Raw genomic sequence first — 15327 nt, forward strand, 5'->3', positions numbered from 1 at the left:
CCATGACAAGGCCGTCTTGTCCAGCTTTATGTTGGGACAGATTATGAAATATGTGTGAGCTTTACAGAATTGTAGAGGTATGAAAATGGCCTTCTTGGAGAGAGCTTAATCACAGCACTGCATTAGGCTGCAGCAAACCCAGCAGGCTCGAGGGAACCTGAGTATCCCCCTGTGCACTGGAACACCTTGCAGTGGTGAGAGGAAGCTGCTTGTAGCATTAGAAACTGCAGGCTGGAGCAGTGGGAGCTGTGACTTAATTCTTGCATCACTCTGCTGCCTCCCAGTTCTCATTGAGCTCCAGTGTAGGCCCCCTTCACTGGACAAACCTTTAGCTTTGCTAAGGTGTTAAAGTGCTGCTTGGGGAGGGGATTCACTATGAATTGTAGCTGAATTCTCAGTTCTTCAACAATAGAATCCACCACTCGCTGCAGAGTCATGTTTCAGCATCTGTGTTGGTGTCTTCAAAGCTACATTTCTTGTCCTTCCAGAGGTGAATGACTCCTTCATGCTGCTAATGTAAAGCCAGCATGTGTGCAAGGCTATGTACCAGCATAGGAAGGGATGGTGTGCTCAGCTACCCAGAGAGCTTGGGATTTAATCCACTTAATATCGAAATAAATAATGAGAGGGAAATGGCACCAAAGTAGCCACTTCCTTATCGGTCACTGCAAACTGCCACTTAGCTGCAGAACCCCAGGGCTTGCTATATAGTCAGAGGGAACTGGGAAGCCCTGCTGTGGTAGCAGTGGCCTTGCAAACAGTGCGTCACAGTATGTCAGACCTGCTCTTTGTTGTGAATGGAGGGAAGTGGCCATAACACAGACACAACTTGAGTGGGCGCTAGAAGCATACAACTGCCACCTGGCAGGTGCAGTTGGTGTCCCGTAAGTGGGAGCCCAGTACCTGGACTTCGGAGCAGGCAGGAATAGGCATAGAAGTAGATACTGTGGCTTTGCACATGTGGTTTTTCTTTATATGTGGGGGGAGGGGGAAGCACCTTGGCATCTCTCCAGACTGTCAACTGTGCTGATGACAAACAGCTTGCCGTGAAAGCAAAGTCCCTGTAACACAGAATGATTGGCAAATTGAGGCATGCTGTCTGCTGGCTGACATTTCAGAATGAACTCAGAACTTCTCACTAAATGAACAAAATGGCTAGGAGAGCTTGGGGGAAATAGTTTTATTTATGTCTCTCCCCTCCTGTGCCCCACATAGAGACGTGTATATGGTCAGGGTTATCTGAGAGCTGCAGGGCAGGTGTGTGCTGGGAAGATGGGGGTAGAACACTGGTAGGAATCACATTGAAAATACGTTGGAGAGAGCTGCAGGGATTAGGTGCACTTACCTTTAACTTGATCTTCCTTCTCAGCACATGGCAGTTCCATCTTCACTTACATTAACTTTCCACTCCTAAATTAGACAACAGGATTTCAAGGAAAGACTCAGGTTAGTGATCCACTAACCATGGCCCCAAGTCGGTCAACAAATAACAAAATAACGTCCAACATAAACTTACAGGAAAGCAACAAATGAAATGTTCCGAATTCTTGGGTGCAGGGGGCCAGGCTGGAGCACATCTTTGTTTCTGTTCTAGGAAAGTCAAATTCTTCTTCGAGTGATTGTTCACGTCCATTACACATTAGGTGTGCGCGTGCCGTGTGCACGGACGTCGGAAACTTTTTCCCTCAGCGGCTCCCGTCGGGCCGGCAGGGCCCCCCCCTCCCGCCAGAGCGGCGCCCCACTCTAGGGTATATATATCCCTGCAGGCCCGACCCTCCCTCAGTTCCTTCTTACCGTCCATGGCGGCGTTGGAACAACTCTGTTTCTCGTCTGAGAGTGTCCCTTAGCATAGTCGTTAGTGTTATCTTTACAGTTATCAGTTCTTTAGTAGTTAGTGTTAAGCTTAGCAGTTAACAGTTCTTTAGAAATACTCAAACTTCTTGTATTAGGTGTTTGGTCAACCCCGGCACCGGCCCTGGGCGGTGGGGCATGCCGCACGTCCAAGGCTTCAAGGCTTGTGCCACATGCCGTAAGCCTATGCCATTAAGCGATCCACACGACTCATGTCTCCGTTGCCTGGGGGAAGCACACCAAAAAGAGCGCTGCAAGATCTGTAAGGCTTTCAAGCCCAGGACTAAGAAAGAGAGAGACTTTCGCCTTAAGCAGCTGCTCATGGAGACGGCGTTACAGCCCTCCACTTCGACGGCACCATCAGCCTCGGTGCGGAGTGCCCCGGTATTGGTCCGTGATCCAGCGCCGGCGGGACACCCTAAGCCCACGGCACCGAATCAGCGAGAACACCTCCGGCATCAGTCCTCTTCGCCGACGAAATCGAAGGGCCAACCCAAGGCCCGAGGACGCTCCCCGCATAAGAGGGCAGCGCCCACGAAGACCTCGAGTGCGCCTAAGGCCGTTGCGGCCCCAGCACAGGTCCCGGTGTCAATGGCTCCGGCGCCAAAAGGCCCGTCGAGCCCCAAGATAGGCGCGTTGAGTGAGGAGGAAGGGCTGGAGGAGCTTTTGGAACAGCCCTCCACCCCGGACACATTTGAGGCAGCAAAGGACCTCATTGAATTGTCCGCTGAGGGCCCATCCAAACTAAAGACGTTCCGCCGAGACTGCCATCCAGAGGCAAGCCGGCAATGGTGCGCCAATCACGGTCACCATCTCGGCACCGTTCACGGCGCCGGTCCCGGTCGAGCTCCGCCTCGGTGGACTCCCGGCTTCCCTCCGCGCAGAGAGCTCCGCAGCCGTCTGGCCTCAATAAGCGGCCGGCACCGACCCAGCAGCCCTACTCGAGTAGGCACCGGGACGTGTCAGTTACACGATCCCCGAGATCGACCACCCGTAGTCGTTCCCGATCCCGTGGTCACCGGTACCGATCCAGGTCCAGATCGGCAAGATGCTACTCCAGGTCCCGGTCACGGAGGCACTACTCTCCGACCCCGGACCGGCACTGTCCCACGGCACCGCCGTGGCCTTCCAGATCACCGTCCGTGGTTTCGGAGGCAGACTCGGGCCGGTACAGCGGATATGCCCACAGGGCACAGGCCAGTAGGGACCACGAAGCCGCTTGGCATCCTCAATGGGGCCAGCCAGGACAATGGCCATTCTGGACCCCTTGGGCCTACCACCAGCAAGGCCCCCCGTCCAGGACCTCGAGATCTGGGCCCTCGGGACACCGGTCCCGCTCTCCGCAGTGGCGCCCGCCCTCTTGCAAGGAGGCCACGGTCTCCAGACCACCGGAGCGAGAAGGAGCAGACTCAGCACCGAGCCCGGTACCGTCTCAGACCCACGTCATGGGACGGGCCCCAGACGAGCGCCCAATCGGTGAGGAGTTGCAGGAAGACGAAGATGCGCAAAAGGCCCTGACCTCTTCCTCCTCACCAGACGAAGCCGTGGCGGGCACAACAGTGTCTGGCCCTCCTCCGATTGATCATCGGGTGCACCAGGACCTGCTCCACCGTGTAGCCCTCAATCTGGGCTTGCAGGCGGAGGAGACGGTAGAGCAGGAGGACCCCATGGTCGACATCTTAAGCCCGGAGGGCCCCTCCAGGATCGCGCTCCTGATCATAAAAACGGTCCAGTCCAACTTCAAAATAGTGTGGCAAACACCGGCCTCCAGTGCACCAACTGCGAAAGGCGTGGAGAGGAAATACTTCGCCCCATGTAAAGGGTTTGACTTCCTCTTCTCTCACCCAACTCCGTGTTCGCTGGTCGTCTCTGCGGTCAACGAATGAGAGTGTCATGGCCAGCAAGCTCCGGCCCCCAAGGCCAAGGTGGCGAAACGCTTTGACTTATTTGGGAGAAAGGTCTACTCGTCCGGGGGCCTCCAGTTGAGGATCGCTAATCAGCAAGCGATTCTGAACAGACACAACTTTAATTCTTGGGCATCAGTCTCCAAGTTTAAGGAATCCCTGCCTCAGGACTCACAACCCGAGTTTACGGCTCTAGTGGACGAAGGGAAGGCGGTAGCCAAAACCTCCCTACAGGCCTCCCTTGACTCCGCGGACGCAGCTGCTAAGACAATCGCGTCAGGGGTAGTAATGAGATGCTCGGCATGGTTACAGGCTTCCGGCCTTCCACCAGAGGTACAAAACACCCTCCAAGATCTTCCGTTCGAGGGGTCAGGCTTGTTTTCGGACCAGACAGATGCCAGACTACATAGCCTCAAAGACTCTCGAGCGACCCTCAAGTCGTTGGGAATGCATACCCCAGTGACACAGAGGAAACCCTTCAAGCCCCAACCACCACAGAGGCAGTACCACCCTCGTCCTCGACAAGAACCGTACTGCAGACGTGGCAGGGATAACATGCGGAGACGTAACAATACGCCTAACCAGGGCCAAAATCATGGCCAAGGCAAGCCGCAGCGAGGAAATAAACCAGGGTTTTGAAGCTGCGATCGAGGACAGCGTACCACAGTCTATTCCGGATCCACCTCTATGTTTCAGGGACCACCTGTCCCGTTTTTACCGTGCTTGGTCACATATAACTGCTGGGTCCTGTGCACGGTGGAGGCTATACCCTTCAGTTCTCCTCGCCCGCTCCCTCCCATCCCCCTTCCCCGTCCCTCTTCAGGGACCCCTCTCACGAGCAACTCCTCATGCAGGAGGTGCGGACCCTCCTCACTGTAGGAGCAGTGGAAGAGGTCCCCCCCGGACCTAAGGGGGAAAGGATTCTACTCCAGGTATTTCCTGATTCCCAAAGCAAAAGGGGGCCTCCGTCCCATTTTGGACCTACGCGGACTAAACAAATTTCTGGTCAAAACACATTTCCGTATGGTCTCCCTTGGAGCTATTATCCCATCCCTGGATCCGGGGGATTGGTATGCTGCCCTCGATATGAAAGATGCGTATTTTCACATCGCCATCCACCCGGCCCACCGGCGGTTCCTTCGCTTCACCATCAACCAGCGCCATTTTCAATTTACGGTCCTGCCCTTCGGCCTGGCAGCGGCCCCACGAGTGTTCACAAAATGCATGTCCGTGGTGGCAGCTTTTCTTCGGAAGAGAAGGATGCGCGTGTACCCGTACTTGGACGACTGGCTCCTCGCGGGCAGGTCGGAGGCAGAGGTCCGCTCCCACGTGACACTGGCTCTACAGGTGTTCTGCAAGCTTGGCCTACTGGTCAGTGTGCCCAAGTCCTCACTGATCCCCACGCAGAGACTGGACTTCATAGGAGCAGTCCTGGACTCGGTGGCAGCGCGGGCAAGTCTTCCAGTGTCACGGTTCTTGGCCATTCAAAGGGTCGTAGGCTCCGTCCAACAATTTCCCACGACTACGGCCAGGTGCTGCATGTAACTCTTGGGGCACATGGCGGCCTGCACACATGTAGTCAAACATGCCCACCTAAGACTCAGGCCATTGCAGTTGTGGCTAGCCCAAACGTATCGCCCCAACAGAGACCCTTTAGACCTGGTGGTGACAATCCTGGCTCGGGTGTTGAACTCCCTCCGCTGGTGGATCGATCAGCAGCAGGTTTGCGAGGGGATCCCCTTCGCTGCCCCACAACCCACTCTGACGTTAGTAACAGATGCATCGGACCTGGGTTGGGGGGCGCACCTGGGGGACCTGTGGACCCAGGACTTGTGGTCCAGGGAAGAAAAGTTGCTTCACATCAATCTGAAGGAGCTAAAGGCGGTTCGCCTCGCCTGTCAGATCTTTCACGCCACCATAGAAGGCCACAGCGTGTCAGTTCTGATGGACAACACTACCGCCATGTTCTACATAAACAAGCAGGGCGGGTCCCGATCCTCTCCCCTCTGTCACGAGGCGCTCCGCCTATGGGACTTCTGTATAGCCCATTCCATCCACCTTATCGCAACATATCTCCCAGGGGTCCAAAACGGGTTAGCAGACCGCCTCAGCCCGTCCTACCACATGCACGAATGGGCGTTGAGACGGGACATCCTGCATTCAATCTTCCAGAGGTGGGGGTTTCCCCTGGTGGATCTCTTCGCCACCAAGGACAACAGCCAATGCCCTCAGTTTTGTTCTTACCAGAACCTCAGCCCGGGCTCGTTGGCAGATGCCTTCGCGATCCCATGGGGCGGGAGCCTGAGGTATGCCTTCCCTCCATTCCCACTCATCCACAAGGTCCTCCTCAAAACCCACAGGGACAAGGCGGCAGTCATCCTCATCGCCCCGGCGTGGCCACGCCAGCATTGGTTCACGACCCTGCTGGAATTGTCCATAACCGCCCCGATTGCCCTCCCCCTCCATCGCGACCTCATCACACAGGACCGGGGTCGCCTACTCCACCCGAACCTACCGTCGCTACATCTCACGGCGTGGTATCTCTCTGGCTAAGCGATATGGAGCAAAGGTGCTCTCACCAGGTCCAGCGAATTCTCCTTGGTAGTAGGAAGCCTTCCACAAGAGCGACCTACCTTGCCAAATGGAGGAGGTTCTCCCACTGGTGTGAGCCTCATCACATACAGTCTCTGTGGGCCTCGGTCCCATCAATTCTGGACTACTTGCTGGACCTCAAACGTCAAGGGCTTGCCCCCGCCTCAACTAAAGTGCATCTGGCTGCCATATCGGCGTTCCATCCTGGGGAGTTGGGAGTTTCGGTGTTCTCCAACCCCACAGTAGCACGATTCCTCAAGGGACTGGAAAGGGTGTTTCCCTATTCGCGCCCGCCGGTCCCTGCGTGGAATCTCAACCTGGTCCTAACTAAACTCATGGGGCCCCCCTTTGAACTCCTAGCCTCTTGCTCCCTCATGCACCTTTCATGGAAGGTAGCGTTTCTCGTGGCCATCACATCGGCCAGGAGGGTATCGGAATTGAGAGCCCTCACTTTGGAACCTCCTTATACAGTTTTTCATAAGGATAAGGTGCAACTGAGGCCACATCCTAAATTCCTTCCAAAGGTGGTCACGCATTTTCACATGGGCCAAGACATTTGTCTACCGGTGTTCTTCCCTAAGCCCCATATGGACCCAAGCCACCGCAGCCTGCATACCCTCGATGTCCGTAGGGCCTTAGCATTTTATCTAGAGCGGACCAGGCCATTCCGCAAATCAACTCAACTGTTTATTGCCACTGCAGAGCGAATGAGAGGCCTGCCTATCTCAACGCAACGATTGTCAGCATGGATTGTGCTTTGCATACGCACGTGCTATGAGCTCGCCAATGTACCAGCCCCAGAGATCCGGGCTCACTCGACTAGGGCCCAAGCATCCTCAGCAGCTTTCTTGGCGCAGGTTCCACTTCAGGAAATCTGTAAAGCGGCCACCTGGTCGTCGGTGCATACGTTCATAGCCCACTACGCGATTCATCATCAGACCAGGGAGGACGCGGTGGTCGGCAGGGCTGTGCTTCAATCGATTGTTCCTTGACTCCTACCCTCCTCCAGTGGTAAGCTTGTGAGTCACCATTGTGTAATGGATGTGAACAATCACTCGAAGAAGAAAAAACGGTTACTTACCTTCTGTAACTGTTGTTCTTCGAGATGTGTTGTTCACGTCCATTACACTTCCCACCCTCCTTCCCCTCTGTCGGAGTCACCGGCAAGAAGGAACCGAGGGAGGGTCGGGCCTGAAGGGATATATATACCCTAGAGAGGGGCGCCGCTCTGGCGGGAGGGGGGGGCCCTGCCGGCCCGACGGGAGCTGCTGAGGGGAAAAGTTTCCGACGTCTGTGCACGCGGTGCGCGCTCACCTAATGTGTAATGGACGTGAACAACACATCTCGAAAAACAACACAGCAGGTAAGTAACCGTTTTCTCCTGAATAGTAGGAGTCAGTCCTATTCAAAATGAGACTATCAAATGGTTTGAACCTTTTGTACAAACTAGTGATTGTCAAGTACAGGTTAACAGTGATCAATCATTCCACCCGTTTTTATTCTCCACTGCCGTGTGCCTCGGCACCTCAGAGGTAAGTGCTTCCGTGCTGATCTGGTGGCCCTCATTTTGTTCTGGTGTAAATGGCCACACAAGGAGTATGGGGAGGCAGTGGAGAGTCAGGCCTCTGGTCCTCTCGGGAGGATGGAAAGCCAAGGGCAGAACCCTTTCACTGGAAATAGCAGCATGGCTTTAATGATTCATTTCTGCTGTTATCAAGAGCTAAATGTGAAAAGGGCAAGTGGCATGTTAATCGCCCTAGTGACAGGAGATCCTTGTGAACCTCAGATGAGGGCCTGAGGCTAAGTGGATATGCCATCATTTCCTTCTGGGCATCTTAGGTTTGTAGAAGACTCCAGAAAGAAGATGAATTGTGACAAAGCCAGAAAACTTACTGGCTTAATCAGTACTATTGTGAGGAAGATCTTTATCTTAGACTCTGGTATCTGAATTTGTGGCTCTAGTAGGTATATGTAGCTCAGATAGTGCTGGGATAATAAAATATTTTAGTTTCATAGTTCTTGTGACTTAGGGTATGTCTACACGGCAACTAGACACTTTTGGCTGACTTGTGCCAGCCAACTCAGGCTCGCTGGTCTTGGGCTGCAGGACTGTGTCATTGCTGTGTAGACTTTCAGGCTCTGGGGCTCTGCAAGGTGGAAGGGTCCCAGAGATCAAGTGGAGTGCCCCAGGGGTCGGTCCTGGGGCCGGTTTTGTTCAACATCTTTATTAATGATCTGGAGGATGGGATTAATTGCACCCTCAGCAAGTTCGCAGATGACACTAAACTGGGAGGAGAAGTAGATACGCTGGAGGGTAGGGATAGGGTCCAGAGTGACCTAGACAAATTGGAGGATTGGGTCAAAAGAAATCAGATGAGGTTCAATAAGGATAAGTGCCGAGTCCTGCACTTAGGAAGAAAGAATCCCATGCACCGCTATAGGCTGGGGACCGACTGGCTAAGCAGCAGTTCTGCAGAAAAGGACCTGGGGATTACAGTGGATGAGAAGCTGGATATGAGTCAACAGTGTGCCCTGGTTGCCAAGAAGGCCAACGGCATATTGGTCTGTATTAGTAGGAGCATTGCCAGCAGATCGAGAGAAGTGATTATTCCCCTCTAGTCGACACTGGTGAGGCCATACCTGGGCATCCAGTTTTGGTCCCCCCACTACAGAAGGGATGTGGATAAATTGGAGAGAGTCCAGCGGAGGGCAACGAAAATGATTAGGGGACTGGGGCACATGACTTACGAGGAGAGGCTGAGAGAACTGGGGTTATTCAGTCTGCAGAAGAGAAGAGTGAGGGGGGATTTGATAGCAGCCTTCAGCTACCTGAAGGGGGGTTCCAAAGATGATGGAGCTAAGTTGTTCTCAGTGGTGGCAGATGACAGAACAAGAAGCAATGGTATCAAGTTGCAGTGGGGGAGGTCTAGGTTAGATATTAGGAAACACTATTTCACTAGGAGGGTGGTGAAACACTGAAATGGGTTACCTAGGGAGGTGGTGGAATCTCCATCCTTAGAGGTTTTTAAGGCCTGGCTTGACAAAGCCTTGGCTGGGATGATGTAGTTGGGGTTGGTCCTGCTTTGAGCAGGGGGTTGGACTAGATGACCTCCTGAGGTCTCTTCCAATCCTAATATTCTATGATTCTATGATCAGGCTCCAGCCTGGGCCCAGATGTTTACACAGCAAGGGAATAGCCCAAGACCCGTGAGCCTGAGTTGACTGTCACGGGCCAGCTCTGGATGTCTTTCTGTGTAACCACACCCTGGAATTGCACTTGTGCCTTAGCAGAAAATAACATACTTATCCAATATAGTGGTGCCTACTGGTCTTTGGGAGCTTACATCATGGAGACAAGAGCCCTTTGATTAAGTATTTTTAAATACCCACTTGCTTTGCTCCTCTATTCAGGCCATTCAGTGTTTTTGGGGCAGATGCATGCAATTAAAATCAATCTTGGTATTCTGGCTAGAATTTACCTTTTACATCTGTTATGCTTGCAAGATCAGTTGTTGAAAGCCTGTAATGTCAACATTAATTGTGATCAAACTGGTCTATTTACTAATTTCTAAAAGGCAACAGTACCTTACCATACCTCTCCTTCTCTTCCATAGATATCTGAAGCGGGGAGAGACTCCTTGCCTTCTTGGCTGCATTGGGAACCGAAGAGTAGCACCTTGGAAGGTCTTCCCCTGGATACTGACAAGGGTGTGCATTACATCTCAGTGAATGCAGGGCAGCTGGAGCCCAATGGAAGTTATGTGTCCCAGACCACCAATGTCTTTTCCATTGAGGTTCACCCTGAAGACCACAATGAACCTCAGTCAGTACGAGTGGCTTCCCAAGACCAGAATGAGGCAGCACCATTCATGTGTGGCACAGAGGAACCAGTCACAATCCTGACTGTAATTTTGGATGCTGACTTAACAAAAATGACACCAAAGCAAAGGGTTGAACTTTTAAACCGAATGAAACGTTTTTCAGAGGTGGAACTTCATAACATGAAGTTGGTTCCTGTTGTAAATAATAGACTCTTTGACATGTCAGCCTTCATGGCTGGGCCAGGAAATGCAAAGAAGGTGGTGGAAAATGGGGCCTTACTCTCATGGAAATTGGGATGTTCTTTGAGCCAAAATAGTGTTCCCAACATCAGCAACGTTGAAGCTCCTGCTAAAGAAGGTGCCATGTCTGCCCATCTTGGCTACCCTGTTGTTGGCTGGCACATTGCTAACAAGAAACCTCATCTTCCTAAGAGAATAAGGCGGCAGATCAATGCCACCCCTACACCTGTCACTGCCATTGGGCCACCTACAACTGCTATCCAGGAACCACCAACCAGAATTGTTCCCACCCCCACATCCCCATCCATTACACCGCCCACAGAAACAACAGCTCCTCCAGTAAGAGAGCCTATACCGTTACCTAGGAAACCTACAGTTACTATTAGAACAAGAGGAGCCATTGTTCAGACACCAACTCTAGGACCAATTCAGCCAACCAGAGTAGTAGAAGCCACCAGTACTATCCCTGGGCAGATTCGCCCAACGATGACTGGATATGTAGAGCCTACTGCTGTAGTTACACTACCCACAACCACTACTAAGAAACCAAGAGTCACCACGCTGAAACTAGGCACACCATCAACAACAGATTCCTCTACAGCTACAACTCGAAGGCCTACCAGAAGACCCAAAACTCCTCGACCTACCAAGCCTCCTGGCACGACCAGATCACCAGTCACTAAGTTGGAAACCCCCTCTCCACCAACCCGCATACGCACTACTATTAGTGGTCCTTCCCGTGTGTGGGAGCCAAATGAGCCGCCAAGGCTGACAAACCACATTGACAGGGTGGATGCATGGGAAGGCACTTACTTTGAGGTTAAAATACCTTCCGATACATTCTATGATAAAGAAGACACCACCACGGATAAACTGCAATTGACTCTAAAGCTGAAAGAGCAGAAAATGGTGGAAGAAAACTCCTGGGTCCAGTTCAATAGCACTAGTCAACTAATGTATGGAATGCCTGATCACAGCCACATAGGGAAGCATGAGTATTTCATGTACGCCACGGACAAAGGTGGTCTCTCTGCCGTGGATGCTTTTGAAATACATGTTCACAAACGGCCACATGGGGACAAGTCTCCAGTTAAATTCAAAGCCAAATTCCATGGAGACCACAATGCAGTGGCCAATGACATCAATAAAAAGATTCAGTTGGTAAAGAAGCTGGCTTTTGCATTTGGCGACCGGAACAGCAGCACAATTACCTTACAAAACATCACCAAGGGCTCCATTGTAGTGGAGTGGACAAACAACACTCTGCCTCTGGACCCATGCCCAAAAGAACAGATCAGAGCCTTGAGCAAAAGAATCTCTGATGACTCTGGTGGTCCTAGCCCAGCCTTTTCCAATGCCTTAGAGCCCGAGTTCAGGCCCATAAATATTTCTGTGGTTGGCTCCGGCAGCTGCAGGCACATTCAATTTATTCCAGTGGCTAGAGATGGCAGGATTATCTCTGAAGCCACCCCAACATTGTTGGCAGGTAAAGACCCCGAGAAGAGCAGCGAGGATGACGTGTACCTGCACACTGTGATCCCTGCTGTGGTGGTTGCTGCTATCCTACTAATCGCTGGCATCATCGCCATGATCTGTTATCGCAAGAAGAGAAAAGGCAAACTCACCATTGAAGATCAGGCCACCTTCATCAAGAAGGGAGTGCCGATCATATTCGCAGACGAGCTGGATGACTCCAAGCCTCCCCCTTCCTCCAGCATGCCCCTGATTCTTCAGGAGGAGAAAGCCCCTCTTCCCCCTCCAGAGTACCCAAATCAGAACATGCCAGAGACCACCCCCTTGAACCAGGACACTATCGGGGAATATACTCCATTGCGGGATGAAGACCCCAATGCGCCTCCATACCAGCCTCCCCCACCTTTCACAGCACCCATGGAGGGTAAAGGCTCCCGCCCGAAGAACATGACCCCCTACAGGTCTCCACCGCCATACGTTCCCCCTTAATGAACAAAAGATTCATTGCGGAGTAGGGGCCTCTAGTCCCGTGCCAGGGTTGTCTGTAGGGACTGATGGCCTGCAAATCCATTGCCAACCAGAAACACCACTTAGAATCCCAAACCGCAGCCAGCCCCTCTCCGGAAACGTTCGCTCACCAGAGTGCTGGGGAGACTTTGGGACACTGATTTTATTTTTGCCTAACAGCTTTTATTTTATTTTATTCATAGAAAATTCTTCTTGGCTCAAACATATTTCTAACGGCAGGCTTCTCGACGCGTCCGTAGACTGGTGAAAAGGGAGAGGGATGGCTGGACGTACAGGCAGCACTGGGGGTGGCACTCTGAGGCTCTGCTGTTTGCCTTTAACACTAACTGTACTGTTTTTTCTATTCACATGTGTCTAGCAACAGGACGTAACATGAAAGGTAGCCTACAAATAATGACATTCAAGGGACTTTCTGAGGTCAAGGCTGAGTTTTTACATTTAATCTGCTATCTACCTGAAGTTGTCTGTATAGTTTTTGGGACGGGGGAGGGGAAATACCTTGCTAAAAATCAGCTCCAGAGGTGTTTCAAACCCAGTTAGAGGATGGACCTAGCCAGTGTTTTTATCAGAGGAATCCTATTTTTTCACGTATTGTAAAATTGTCGTCAGCCTGGGTGTGGGCATCCTTTGCCAAGCAGCCAGGAAACACCCTGCCCCTACATAAGCCGTTGCTGGCCTGCCAAGATCGCCCTGCCCGTCCCCATGCTGCTGGAGAACAGAACTCGGAGGTGCCTCAGAACAGCCTGGAAAACAGCCATTGGGTAACAGAGAGTGGGGCTCAGTCAGGCTCAGAGGGGCAGCATCTCCACGGTGGGCCGCATGGCTGTGGTGTGGGCAGGCCAGCGGTGTGGGGCTCTGCCAGGAATGGGAGAAGGTTTTATACTGCCCCAATTCTCCATGTAAGTAGCGAGCGCTGGGGTTTGACACACTTTGAGGTATTTTGGCGAAGATGCAATATTTTTATGTAGTATGTTGCTATCTCCTCACTTCTTGAGCGTAGTATTGGCACAGCTTCTCATCCATCCCCTCCTGCTGTCCCAACCCACTTGTGCTGTGCTACCCTCATGCTCACGCGCACATTACACTGGCGGTTGGGACCTCCGAAGTGCCAGCAATGGCTCAGAGTAAAACTCTCAAATCTAATTTTTTACTAAATTTTTGATACAGCCTCAGATTGTTTTATTAAAAAATCATTAAAAATGGTAACGCTGACAGCAGTTTGTATGAGCTTAGCTTCTTAGTATCAGCGCCATTGGACTGACTGCGTTGCTCACTTTGAGTTTTGTCTCTTAGTCATTGTTAAATATTAGAGCCATGTCTAGGTTTCTTTCCTTTTTAAAATGAACTTTCATCTCTCCTGTGAGGTTGGGGTTGCCCTGTAGGCTGCTCCTGTGCTTTTTTCCTTTGAACTAAATCATTTTAAGCATGGATTTTTCTGGACCGTTTGAGAACTATTTTTGGTACATTTAGAGGGAGGAAAAACCCTTTGCAATAATGTGGCCCTGCCCTGGCCAGGGCTGGCTGGGCAGGTTCTGGCTGACTTTGCACACCAAGCAGACACTTTAAGCCATATTGACTGTTTTGCAAAGTATGTTTGTGTGCTGACGTGGCCAAGTTACACAGCAGTAGGTGACTGGAGAAAATGACCTTCACCTCTTAATTGCTAGGGTGGCATTTCCCATCAACCCTTTTCTCGACTTCAAGGGAGTTTGCCTGTCAAAAGCAAACACTAGCCTAATCTTGTTAGGGCCTTAGCTCGGCAGTGTCTGCTTCTGCACCTGCAGAGGGGTGGGAGGAGTGAGGTTGGGGTGGCTGCAAAGTGCACCTCAGGCAGGATTTTATTGGTGCTGGCTTTACCCCACACACCACCTGTGACTCCCACTCCCCCCCTGCAGGAGTGCTGGAGCTGAGCAAGCTTCCTAGGAGAGCACTGGTCCATCTTGTCCTGTCTGGCAATGAGGGGAGTGGGAGTGTTGTCACCCAGACGCTCTGTTGGCTTTGTGCTGCACCTAGAGCTGTGTCTGGAAGCCCGTTGCAGCTGGCAGTAGATTGTGAGGGCTGAGCTGGCAGCAGTGCCTTTCGAGTGCCTCTCCAGCAGGCCTGAAGTTATCCCCACACACGCAAGTTGGAACAGGCTCCCAAACAGTGCCGTTGTCCCTAGCAACCACAGCCACTCCATACTGGCCATGCGCAGGCGCACATGCGTAAGGCCTGGGCCTACCCGTCACCATAGAAACTGGAGGCGAAGGGGCAGTGAACAGAATAATAATAATGGCATTCTCAGCGGCCGCCTTCCCCTTAGCACCAGTGCTGTTTGTTTATGCCACTAGACACTGTAATGGTGAGAGAGACTTGTATTAAAAAGTGTTCACCAATCACTGCTGTGTTTTTATTCCTTGTATGATTATTTTAAAGATGTTTTCTGCATTCTGTAAAGAATCCTATCAACTAAATAAACCTATGTACTTTACTACACCGGAGTGGGCTCTCACACTCTTCCTCCGCTACTGGCCGCAACCGTGCGGCATCACCCACCCAGCAGGCTTCTGGGGGCAGAGAGCTGCAGAGCAACTGCTGTGGTGGAGCTCCAGCAAGGCTTGGGGGCAGCTCTCTGAGAGTACTCTGGGATGTGGGGGCTTTTACTAAGAGCTGCTGGCTTGCCCTCAGTTGTGCCTGGCGCTGCAAGGCGGGGTGTGTAACTGTCTGTTTAGATGAGAGCCTCTCCCATTTGTATGCTCTCTAGGTCAGAGTGAAGCAGACAGAGAATACAGGTGCTTGAGTTCCTGCAGGGAATCCCAGTCTGCCACCAGCATACTACTGAGAGGTGTTGGGTATACATCAGACCTGCCCTGCCCTTAGGGTCATGGGTGTGACTCCCACTCATCCACCTGTGCAAGTCCATGGAGATTTGAGCCCTT

At 52.1% G+C, this 15327-nt stretch overlaps 1 protein-coding gene across 6 annotated transcripts in view; it reads left to right on the forward strand.

The window, feature by feature from the left end:
• The window catches only part of DAG1 (dystroglycan 1), a 127583-nt gene extending 112701 nt beyond the window's left edge, over positions 1 to 14882 (forward strand). For all 6 annotated transcript variants that reach the window (XM_065551479.1, XM_065551478.1, XM_065551477.1 and 3 more), the window contains one exon: positions 9962 to 14882. In XM_065551479.1, coding sequence (XP_065407551.1) covers positions 9962 to 12370 — 2409 coding nt within the window. In that variant the 3' untranslated portion in view covers positions 12371 to 14882. The remainder of the gene's footprint in view (positions 1 to 9961) is intronic.
• Positions 14883 to 15327: the final 445 nt, after the last annotated feature.

The sequence above is a fragment of the Chrysemys picta genome, chromosome 7 (genome assembly GCF_011386835.1).
Source record: "Chrysemys picta bellii isolate R12L10 chromosome 7, ASM1138683v2, whole genome shotgun sequence".
Lineage (NCBI taxonomy): Eukaryota > Metazoa > Chordata > Testudines > Emydidae > Chrysemys > Chrysemys picta.